The sequence below is a fragment of the Mixophyes fleayi genome, chromosome 8, assembly GCF_038048845.1.
Source record: "Mixophyes fleayi isolate aMixFle1 chromosome 8, aMixFle1.hap1, whole genome shotgun sequence".
Lineage (NCBI taxonomy): Eukaryota > Metazoa > Chordata > Amphibia > Anura > Limnodynastidae > Mixophyes > Mixophyes fleayi.
In genome coordinates, this window is record NC_134409.1 from 79,799,365 (window position 1) to 79,811,830 (window position 12,466).

The 12,466-nt window shown below is 41.2% G+C and overlaps 1 protein-coding gene across 1 annotated transcript in view; it reads left to right on the forward strand.

Annotated features, from left to right (window-relative positions):
- The window catches only part of SLC25A17 (solute carrier family 25 member 17), a 197,688-nt gene that overhangs the window by 41,906 nt on the left and 143,316 nt on the right, over window positions 1-12,466 (forward strand). The window contains exon 2 of the mRNA XM_075182792.1: window positions 956-1,016. Within this exon, the coding sequence (XP_075038893.1) occupies window positions 956-1,016 (61 nt within the window). The remainder of the gene's footprint in view (window positions 1-955; window positions 1,017-12,466) is intronic.

The window sequence follows — 12,466 nt, forward strand, 5'->3', positions numbered from 1 at the left end:
AACCCAAAAGCGTATTTTAATCCAAGTTACAGTGATAGACAAAACTCGTGTAAGGAGACAAAGTGGCATCCAAATGCTATGTGACAAACAGGCATTTTCCATCCTGTTTGAGTGTAGTAGAAGTTCATGTTTGCAGCAAAATATTTCTAATATTACTTCACATCACCAAGTGGTAAAATGCAAGTGGTAAAATGCATTTCCACCAATACTAAGGAACAGATTTGTAAAACACAGTGCTATCTGAAAAATACAGGAGCCTCCACCAGTTTCTTCTGACATAAAATATATTGACAGCTAGATGACTTTCAGTCCAGGATAATTTCTTTAGCATCACACCATATAACATCAATATACAATACATAGTTTATAGGATTTGATACATATAGTTTAATGTGTTCTCTTTTTACTTGCCTTTTTAAGAAATATACACATTCTCTAATGCTGGCAAGGGATGGACTTGAGATCTGATGATTGTATCATTGGGCTATTTGGTAGCAAAAAACACATTGTGCCTGATTCATTAAAGAAAGTAAAGTAAAAAAAATGAGTAACTTTGCATCTTGGCAAAATTGCATTGGAGGGGGAGGCAAATTAAAATGTCATGGCAGATTTCTATTTGGAATAAGGCATGCTCTAAATCAACTTTAAATTTAAGTGTACAAATAAAGCTATTAAGCATTTGTGCGGTACCTGAAAACAACAGCCAGTATTTATCCTATGTGCAAAATAATAAATTAATTTGCACCCCTTGCATTGTAACATGATTTTGTCCAGGAGAAAACTTACTAATTTTTTGTCTTGCTTTCCTTAATGAATCAGGCCCATTATGTAGAAATCTATTTATTGGGTGATAAAATTCCAGTTCTGTAACATTGAATAGCACAATACTATAGCTGCATCATTGTAAAAACATGTTACCTGACCTTTAATCTCTGTCATTCCTTTCCTTCCATAGGGAAGTGTGACTGCCATGTCCCTTTTCTACCCATTGGACACTGCTCGTCTCAGATTACAAGGTAAATGAGTTTGAGTTTTCTACTGACATTTAAGTCTTTCATTCTGTCTTGTAAAATGACAAAGTGCTTTATAAACAGCAGTATACTAAACTATAATTGTTATCATTCTTTCTTCATCTCCTTTAAGATGCTTCATTCATTATCCAGCCCAAAGAAGTAAAATAATTTATTGTAGCTATGTTCTGTGGTTTAGATCAGGTAATATTGACCACAGTCATTGCATCCCTTTAGTTTCAACTAGTTAGTAGGTGTATGGAGCTAAAACAGAGGAGTATGTCAAACAAATATGCCTGTTAGATTAGACTCAAAATAACAGTTACGTGTATTTGTAAATAATAAAAGCAAAAGTATACAAAACAAGTTAAATGGAATATTTTTTGATATTTAAAGATCTAACGAGTTGTTCAGTATAAGTTTATACACATTAGGGGTTAATTGGAACAATTGGAAACTTGTTAAACATTTGCGAGTCCCAAATATGAAAGTTGAGAAACCATGTTATATATTATTTAGCCATATTTACTTGATTCCTGTTTAAGTGGTGTCTGAATTCTAATGAAAGACCAGGCCTACTGCAACCATAGTCAGCTATTTGGTAAATTAAGTTGGAAGATGTCCACTAACAACCAGTGTTGATAGAAGTAATCCTAACAAATGGATTTTGTCCAGTTCTGCCACCCAGATGGTTGACCAAGTTGGACTATGAGCCTGTCACACAGCTGTCGGGCCTAGTGATAGGATTGCAGCCAGTGTGCCCAGCTTCAGGCACCAAATTCTAGATGAGTGTGAGATCCTGCTCTCCTACAACAAATCGATTTGTATTCATACTTACAATTGATGTGTATGTGATTTTTATTACTCTTTTAAAGGACCAGTCAACATAAACTGAAAAGATTTTTTTTAAAATCCCCTCTAAAAAGCCCCCCCCCCCTGCACTCTACTAACCTGGCTGTGAGCTCCCTACAGGGGAATCATTCCAATTACTGCCTGTCCCTATTCCGATCTATACATCAGAGGGGATGGCATGGAGTGAGCTATCAGAGCTGATGGACTCTCACATCCAAGCAGTTATATAACCGGGTACACATGCTTTACTAATCATGCATGTCACTGATGAGTTGAAGATGGGGTGGTCACTGACCACCCCATCTATATATTTATTTCTATAGCACTGTTGGGGGACATTGCGGACCATGGTGTATAGCCACCTACCAAATACTAACAAAAACTTGTCCAGCCTGCTCCCACCCCTCTATAACCCCATGCCAGAAATGCTCAGTTTTTTAGTAATGCCCAACAGAATAGGGCAACTTTTTAGTAGCTAGGCTAGTAGTAATATTTTGTTGTTTTTAGCTATGCCTGCAATATTTTGCGGACGTAGACAGGAATATGGCGCTCATAGTGCTTTGCTGCTGCCCCCCTTTTGTCAGGATGCGGACCCCCAGGAAAAGGGTCACCCGCCACCACTGAAGCTCGGGGACCCGTCCACTATCCAGGGAAGTGCTGTGGACAGCCCCGGGGGTCGGGGCCACAGATTACTGGTCCCCCATATATAGGGGAGATGGAACTGTTGCGGTTCATGCCCTACCTACAGAAAACACTTCACATGGACTGAGAAAGACAGTGATGGAAGTGACCGGTAAATCAGAGGGCATTTCTGATGAGGAACTTTCACCAGAGCGCAGTCCTCACGAGGTTACACTGAAGGTATGGACAACCATATTCCACAGAGGCGGGCTAAAGAAGGTGAGGAGCGGTTCCTTCCACTGTATTTCCTGGGCACTGCCGTTTTAATCCCATTTTACCCACTCTGTTTCAGTGTCCCTGAGGAGGGAGACCAGCTAAATATCTCTGGGTTATATCTGTGATATTCTGTGTGATTGTGCTGTTTGTGTTACTGTACACTCTGAATTCTCTGCCAGACCTTCTCCCTCTAGCCTACCATTCTGATATACAAATATATAGAGTGGCCATCTTTTCCATCAGGTTACATTTCTGAAGGGATTTTATGTACTGTTAGATCTATATATATATATATATATATATATATATATATATATATATATATATATATATATATATATATATATTGCTCTACAGTGTGTCTCTCTCAATTGTTTCCCTTTCTCCATATCATAATGTCAGAAAGAAGGCCTGGTTCAAAGTCCAAAGCTGTGTCTGTGAGCAATCTCACCTGTTCCAAGTGCCAATCTAAGCTGGATGGTCTGAACCGGTGGGCCTATGCACAGCTTGTGAGGCTAAGGACCTAGGCCAGTGTCCTTCTGAGGAAGTGACGGATCTGGCGGAACCAGCATGGGCTAAGGAACTGGTGTGGTCCATCGCAGAGCTTGAGAGAGATAATCCATGTTAGGGGTCAGTAAGTGCTGACACATTTAGGTCCACTTCGACTTAGGTCAGGCATCTCAGTCACTGGCCGGGCTGTCAGCGATTTCCACCGATCTTCCATGGATGCAAAATATGGAGAGATCGGTCCAGGGGCTGACCAGAGTGTCAGGTCCTCTGGAGAAGTTATTTTCCTAAATGTGGCCAGACAACGTAAATGCTTGGCCCCTCATGTCCCCCAAGTTCTGGGTGAATTTGATGCGGATGTCTCCTGAGGACATTTCGGGGTGGTAGGAGGACCCATTCATGAAGTAGGGAATTGAGGACGACACCTTAGCAATGAAACAGGTGCTTCATATATCTGATGATAACCTGACATAGGTGCAGACTTCTATGTTCAAAAGAACTAAGAAAAGGACTGTGTTTCCTGTGGGTATTATTCTCACCTCTTTCTGGTTCACAAACCAGACAAGTCTATCCAGCCCATCCTAAATTTGAAAGATCTCAACACCCATTTATGATTCCCGAGATTTTGAATGGAATCTCTACGTCCAGTTATATTTGCCATGGTAAAGGATTAATTCCTGGCATTCTTGCACATCAATAACTGCATGTACCAACTGCTCCGGTTCGCGGTGTATCGGGAACATTTCCACTTCAGGGCCCTCCCCTTTGGACAGGCAACAACTCCCTGAGTTACACAGGTAATGGCCGTCATGACCGCCCAGTTGATGTTACGGGGAGTAGTGATCATTCCCTACCTGGATGATCTCTTGCTGAAAGCGGATTCGGGGGTTCAGCTTAGCCTTCATCTTCAATTGACCAGGCATCTTTGCCTATCAGTATAGACGCGTCGTTCTCTACTGTGGTGGCTCCTGGCAGGAAATCTAAATCAGGGTGCCACCTGGTGTCATGGGACTGGACGGTGGCGACACAGACTCCAGTCTCTCAGGCTGGGTGGCGGTGGCTCTGCATCTCCGCTTGCAGGGCACCTAATCACTCGAAGCCTATTTACTCATAAACGTCTTGGAGTTGACAGCCATTTTCTATGCGCTGATTCAGGTGCATGACATCTTGAGGTTGCGGCCTGTCAAGATCCAGTCAGACAACGCCACTGTGATGGCTTATATGAACCACCAGGAAGGAACCAGGGGGTATATTTACTAAACTGCAGGTTTGAAAAAGTGGAGATGTTGCCTATAGAAAACAATCAGATTCTAGCTATCATTTATTTAGTATATGCTACAAAATGATGCCTGGAATCTGATTGGCTGCTATAGGCAACATCTCCACATTTTCAAACCCACAGTTTAGTAAATATACCCCCAGGAGTTCTCTGGCAATTCCAGATGTAGCCAAGAAATCGAAATGGGCAGACCGTTGGCTTCCAGTCATTTTGGCATTGTTTGTCCCAGGTGTCCAAATTTGGGAGGTCGGACTACTTAAGTCACCATGCCCTACATCTGGGGGAGTGGTCTCTACATCCGGAGGTATTCAATATGATTGTACACAGATGGGGTTTGCTGGAGGTGGACTTGATGGCCTCTTGGTTGAATTACAAAGTAGCCAATTATTGTGCCAGGACCAAGGATCCTCAGGCGTTTTTGGTGGACATCATGACGGTGCCTTGGCAGTTCATCCTATGGTACATTTTTTCCCCCTGCTTTCAATATTGCCAAGGGTCCTGCAAAAGGTAAGACGAGAACGGGTCCCAGTCATTCTTTTGACTCCCAATTGGCCTCAGCGGTCCTGGTACACAGTTCTTCTCAACATGGCGGTGGAACCGCCTTGGCATTTTCCCTTGAGAGAAGATCTGCTAAGCTAGGGTCCGTTCTTCCACGAAGATCTGGCATGGTTGGCTTTGACGGCCTGGAAGTTGAAACCTTCATTTTTAGACACAAAGGTTTGTCAGGCAAGGTCATTCGCACAATGGTCAGGGCCAGAAAGCCCTCTTCTTCCAGTAACTACCATAGGATAAGGAAGGCTTACATTGGCTGGTGCGAGTTGCGGAAGGTTCCTACATTTTCCTTTAGGGTGCCTCGGTTGTTGGCCTTCCTTCAGGTGGGCCTAAATAAGGGTTTGCTGTTGGCATCCCTTAAGGTGCAGATCTCGGCCCTGTCTGTCTACATTCATGGCCAAAAGTTTGCTGAATGACACAAGTATTGATTTTCACAAAGTTTGCTGCTTCACTGTTTTTAGGCCTTTTTGTCAGATGTTGCTATGGTATATTGAAGTAACAAGCATTTTAGAAGTGTCAAAGGCTTTTATTGACAATTACATTAACTTTATGCAAAGAGTCAATAGTTGTAGTTTTGACCCTTCTTTTTGAAACCTCTGCAGTTAGCCCTGGCATGCTGTCAATCAACTTCTGGGCCACATACTGACTGATGTCTGCCTATTCTTGCCTAATAAATGCTTGGAGTTTGTCAGAATTTGTAGGTTTTTGTTTGTCCACCCTCCTCTTGAGAATTAATCACAAGTTCTCAATAAGATTAATGTCTGGAGAGTTTCCTGGACATGGACCCAAAATGCTGATTTTTTTTTATTTATTTTTTATTCCTGAGGTACTTAGTTATTACTTTTGCCTTATGGCAAGGTGCTCCATAATTCATAATTCTGGAAAAGGCATCGTTCATCACCAAACTGTTCTTAGATGGTTGGGAGAAGTTGGTCTTGGAGGATGTTTTGGTACCATTCTTTATTCATTCATGGCAGTGTTTTTGGGGATAATTGTGGGTGAGCCCACTCCCTTGGCTGAGAAGCAACCCCACACATGAATGGTCTCAGGATGCTTTACTGTTCTCATGACACAGGAGTGATGGTAGCGCTCACCTTTCTTTCTCCGGACAAGCGTTTTTCTAGATGCCCCAAATAATCTGAAAGGGGATTCATCAGAGAAAATTACTTTACCCCAGTCCTCAGCAGTCTAATCCCTGTACCTTTTGCAGAATATCAGTCTGTCCCTGATGTTTTTCCTGTATAGAAGTGGCTTCTTTGATGGCCTGCTTGACACCAGGCCATCCTCCAACAGTCTTATCCTCATTGTGCGTGCAGATGCACTCACACCTGCCTGCTGCCATTTCTGAGTAAGTTCTGCACTAGTGGTGCCCTGATCCCGCAGCTGAATCAACTTTAGGAGACAGTCCTGGCGCTTGCTGGACATTCTTGGGTGCATGAGCGCATTCTTCCCTCTCTCCCCTGTGTCTCTCTGTCAGTCTACCCGACCCCTTAGATTGTACGCTCCTTTGAGCAGGGTCTTCTCTCCTCCTGTCTTCTCCACTTTCAACTCTGCTCGCCAGCTTCCCTGCCTCCTCGAGGACCCTCTTCCCCCGCCCCCTCTCGCTCCCTCCTCTTCCCCCTGGAGGTCTCCCTTTCATCCGTGCCCTCCCTCCTAGGTGCCGTTGTTGGCAGACCATCCCCTCTCCTCTTCCCCGCCCCTCTAGCTGTGCCCTGAGCTCACTGAGTTACTGTGATTATTGTTTACTGTACTGTGCTGTCTCACCTCGTATTGTAATTTCGTTTGTCCCTGTACGGCGCCGCGGACACCTAGTGGCGCCCTATAAATAAAAATTAATAATAATAATAATTCTTCACAAATATTGAACCTCTCTCCTTGAAGTTCTTGATGATCCGATAAATGGTTGTTTTATGCAATTTTACTAGCAGCAATATCCTTGCCTGTGAAGCCCTTTTTGTGCAAAGCAATGATGACTGCACATGTTTCCTTGTAGTTAACCATGGTTAACAGAGGAAGAACAATGACTTCAAGCACCACCCTCCTTTTAAAGTTTCCAGTCTGTTATTCTAACTCAATCAGCATGACAGAGTGATCTCCAGCCTTGTCCTTGTCAACACTCTCATCTGTGTTAATGAGATAATCACTGACCTGATGTCAGCTTGTCCTTTATGGCAGGGCTGAAATGCAGTGGAAATGTTGTTTTTGGGATGAAGTTCATTGTCATGGCAAAGAGGGACTTTGAAATTAATTGCAATTAATCTGATAACTCTTCATGACATTCTGGAGTATATGCAAATTTCCATCATAAAACTGAGGCAGCAGACTTGTGAAAAATAATAATTGTGTCATTCTCAAAACTTTTGGCCATGACTGTATTTCCAAAAACAGTTGGCTTCTCTACCAGATGTATAAACTTTTCTGCAGGGAATTCTCCATGTGCAACCACCTTTTGTCTTGCCAGTGGAACTGTGGGACTTAAATTTGGTACTCGAGTCTTGCAGGAATCACCATTTGAACCACTAGAATCTGTTTCTATTAAGTTCCTTACTTGGAAAGTTGTCTTTTTGTGGACTATCTCTTCGGCCAGGAGGGTTTTGGAGTTTGCAGCTCTTTACTGTTGGCCTCCTTTTTTTACCTTCCATGATGACAGGGCGGTTAGGGCCTTCCTTTCTTACAAAAGCGGTATCTCGATTTTATGTAAATGAGGATATTTTTATTCCTGACTTTGCAAGCGTCAGTCCAGCGAGCAAAGTTCACTTTTACTATTGGATGCTGTCCGCGCCTTGCGGATTTATATGGACAGATCGGCGTCTGTCAGAAAGACTGACAGTCCTCTGGTCTTGTACCAGAAGTGTAGCTGGCCTGCCACTCAACAGATGATATCTAGATGGATTACAGCTACCATTCATCAGGCTTATGCATCGTGGGTACGCCGGTTCCAGGGGGTCTTGCTGCCCATTCCAATAGGTCGGTCATTGCTTCTTGCGCGTCACCGAACCTCGGCTGAGCAGGTGTGCCGAGCTGCCACTTGGTCTTCCGTCCACACGTTCGCAAAATTCTAAAGATTTCATGTGTTTGCATCTAAAGATGTTAGTTTTGGCCGTAAAGTTTGACATGCGACTGGCACTGAGCATTCCCACCCATTGGGGCAGCTTTGGAACGTCCCTATGGCCTGCATGTTCCTCAACTGTTAGTGCTAGAGAAAAGAAGATTTTTGTATTTACTGTAAAATCTGTTTCTCTAGCACAGTTTGGGGACTCTGCACTACCACCCTTTTGTTTTCTGTCAGCTCGTTGTATGATCTGTTGATTGAGTTTCGCCCTCTCTTGCGGTTTGGTTAGGTAAATTAACTGAGCATTTCTGGTGGAGAGGGGGCATAGAGGGGTGGGAGCAGGCTAGACAAGTTTTTGGTAGTGCCTTGACTTTACAACGCCCTCTATACCCCATGGTCCACAGTTTCCCCCACTGTGCTTAGAGAAACAGATTGTACGGTAAATACAAAATCTTCTTATTTACCGATCCTTTAAAAGAGTTGCATCTAGAACTACACTTGCATCATAGCAAGCACTAATACAGGTAGATGATCATATTTTTTTTTTTGCATTTAATAGCATTGCTTTAATGCTAGTGAAAGAAATGGATATGGGGATAGAACCTATTGTTTCCAAGGACTCCTTACTCACTTCCGTTTGTACCAAAAAAAAAAAAGAGAGATAACCGTACCAGATCATCACAACCCCGACTTAAGACTATTAGTTATGTATATCGAAAATTTAAAGCAATTGACGGGTGGTTCTCCCATTAACACAGAGATGTACTATGACAGAGGATTAAAGGAGACAGAGTGTGGCTTTCACGGGGCACTCAGTAAATTAGCACTTACTGATTGTGAAAATATCAGGTTTTCTGGCCTAAATCTACCCACTTCACTCTGGCTGGCCATCCATGGGTGCCTTTCTAAGCCAGGGAAGCCTTCCTAGTGCCTTCTAAGGTTCTTATTAGTCACTCAGGCAAATGCAGTTAGAAAAGTACAACAGTACATTTATTGTAATAAAAACAACACTAGATTATTATGTACACACAGAAAATAAATACCAGGCAGGTTTAGCACATCATCTGTCCCTTACCCCACTAGCTTAAGGAGTTACAGTCACCTGGCTGTCCGGACTAATTTCCACAGAGCTTTCCCCTCTCTGGGCACACTCCTGGGCCTCTCCTTGTTAAACATTGATTAGTTCTGGACTAGGGGGGGTTGTAGAAGGGAGTGAAGATGAGCTGTCCTTCCACAGAACCCCCCCTGCTAGCAGGGCCGGTGCTAGGGTCCATGGCGCCCAAGGCATTTTTGACAAATTCGGCGCCCCCCGCAAAAATCGGCACCCTCCTCCCCCCGTCTTTCCTTACCTTGTCTCACCACCGCCGCCTCTCTGCTCCGTCTCCTCCCCTCCACTCACTGACACTAATGAGTGGAGGGGAGGAGACGAAGCAGAGAGGCGGCGGTGGTGAGCAATAGCCTCTCCCCCCCCCCCCCCCTCCCCGTGCATCTGAATGCTGTGCGGCGGCCGTGACAGGTATGGTCAGCGGTCGCCGCACAGTTTTAAAGTAATTTACCATTCTGTGGCGCCCTCCAGAGCCCGGCGCCGTAGGCAAGTGCCTAACATTGCCTAATGGGAGCGCCGGGCCTGCCTGCTAGATTGCCTGTCTGGACTAGTCTTGTGAGAACAATGGACACCAATTAGTTTTCCCCCTCCAGTATGTTGTAACCTGATCCTTACCCATAACCCCCCCTGGCTTCACTTTAAAGACAATGAATAACAACCTCACTGCCACATCATCAATATACAATATATATATTTACAATGAGCTACAATGTCCCCTAACCACATATAATTAGACACTGCATTTGTACTCTGTTGGGCTGGGGAATAAAAGCAAGGGCTATAAAAAGTACATGCTATAATCCACATTTTGTGAGAAACGAGGGAAAGGTTGGTTAGGGTGATATTAATACCTCAATTTACTACACTGATAAAACGTACATTTCATTAAACTCTTGTTAAAAACAATTCTTATTATTATACATTTTTTTGCTGTAGCGAAATATTTAAAAACAATAGCGTGTAAAATGAAAATAAAATAAATGTGTTTAAAATGGTGAAAAATTCAGCAAGCCTCGCTTATGCACTTTATTATTCAATCACAATGGTATATCTTGTGTTATGATTGTAAGTATATTGTTTTATAGTCCACTATTGTCAGACTGAATAAATATTCACAGCAACGTTTTTGTATTTTATTTAATTAATCGTTGCAAAATATCTGTACTTCACATTGTTTGTTGATTGCCATCAACAAATTTCAGGATATATTGTGGTAATTATTAGATCCACTTCTTATATCCCCATGTTCAGCTAGTCCACTAGATGAAGACCAAATCCACAACAATTATTAGATTATAGATTTTCACTACTGTGTGTAAAAATGCTTATTATTTATAATCAAAATTAATAAATATGCATACTCACACATCTACCAATAGATGCTTCAGACTGCAATTCAGGGACTATTTGATTGCAATTATGGGGTCCCCGTTGTATCATTTGGTCTAAGGATTGCTTCTTTAGGATATAACTCTTTCCACAGTTGCACCTCCTGGCACTATAATATATGTTGTTTATTCACAGCTGATATTGATCTCATGTTCTGTTTGCCCTTATGAAAGCCATATACTTGTTTGTATACCACTGATAATATAATTAATTTTAACAGCTGTTGCCATTCAAGACAAGGATTTTTAAAACTCTGAGCTGTCATTGTAGCAGCGTTATTGTATCACTGCATACTAGGTACAGTTGCTACCAGTTCATCGCTATTGCAACCCACAAAAAAACCCCAATAATGCCTGAGGTGACTTGGCATCTTTTTCTGCCTAAAGTGCCATTATAGCCCCTCCATCATTAGTATTTTGTATTTAATTCTTCTCACTGGCTAGCTCATTCAATTGCTAAACTATCTGAACTGATATGGAGATATGAATTCATGCATAGCGAGGCAAACGCCAACGTGTGTTTTGCTGCTCGCTTCTTCCAGGACTGAACCCGAAGGTTTGAATTGACACTTCTTTTATAGTACAAATCACTCCCCTCTACTGATGTATGATTTTCATGGGCCAATAATTGTTTATTATACTGACACACCCACTTGCATGATTGACATAATTTTCACCTTTTAATGAAATAGGTTTGTACAGAAGATCCTCCCTCTATCTCCTAATTGCATAGAAATCGGAGGGTGTAAAATTCACTTAAAATACCAATGCAATTCGATTCCCTATAAAAGGTATACTAATTGTAATTGCAACAATAAAGATTAAGGCTGCATATTTCCTATGTATTTATATAACGTTACAACCATATATATTAAGTATTTTGTCAAAACAATCATGTTGATCACAATGTATGCATTGCCGGGCATATGATCATGCTGATCATACATGGTCTTTTCTTTAACATGAATGCGATATTGTATGATATAAGTTTATATGGATAAAATATATATGTTATATGGAACAATTTAATTATAGTGACTAATCTCTCAGTGATATTAACCTAAAAAAAGAAAATATCCATAATCAATAATTTCATGAGTGATATAATGTGTGTTCTTTATCATTCCATCATATATCATATTAATTATTATTGTACATTGCTAAGATGATAATAAATGTGATATCATAAGTCCATTAAATATTCCTTAAGTGGACTTTAATAATGTTGGCAGTGAAAAAAGTGATAACTGTTAGTGCAGCAATGAATCATCCAAGTCCTCTAGCATATATTGGTAGAGATGTGTGATGATGTATATTTATGCACAATAATTTTGATTATTAATAATAATAATAATAATAATAATACTAATAAGCATTTTTACACACAATAGTGAAAATCTATAATCTAATATTTGCTGTGGATTTGATCTTCATCTAGCTGACTAGCTCTTCATGGAGATGTAAGAAGTGGATCTAATAATTGACAATATATCTTGAAATTTGTTGATGGCAATCAACAGACAATGTGAAGTAGAGATTATTTGCAACGATTAATTAAATAAAATGCAAAATCATTGCTGTGAATATTTATTCTATCTGGCAATAGTGAATTATAAGACATTATACTTACCAATATATAAATAAATGATGATGATGATTATAACATAAGATATACTATTGTGATTGAATAATAAATTTCATATTGAGGCTTGGTGAATTTGTCACCATTTTAAACATATTTATTTTATTTCCACTTTATACGTTATTGTTTTTAAATATTTCGCTACAGCTAAGAATTTCTAATAATAGAAATTGTTTTTAGCA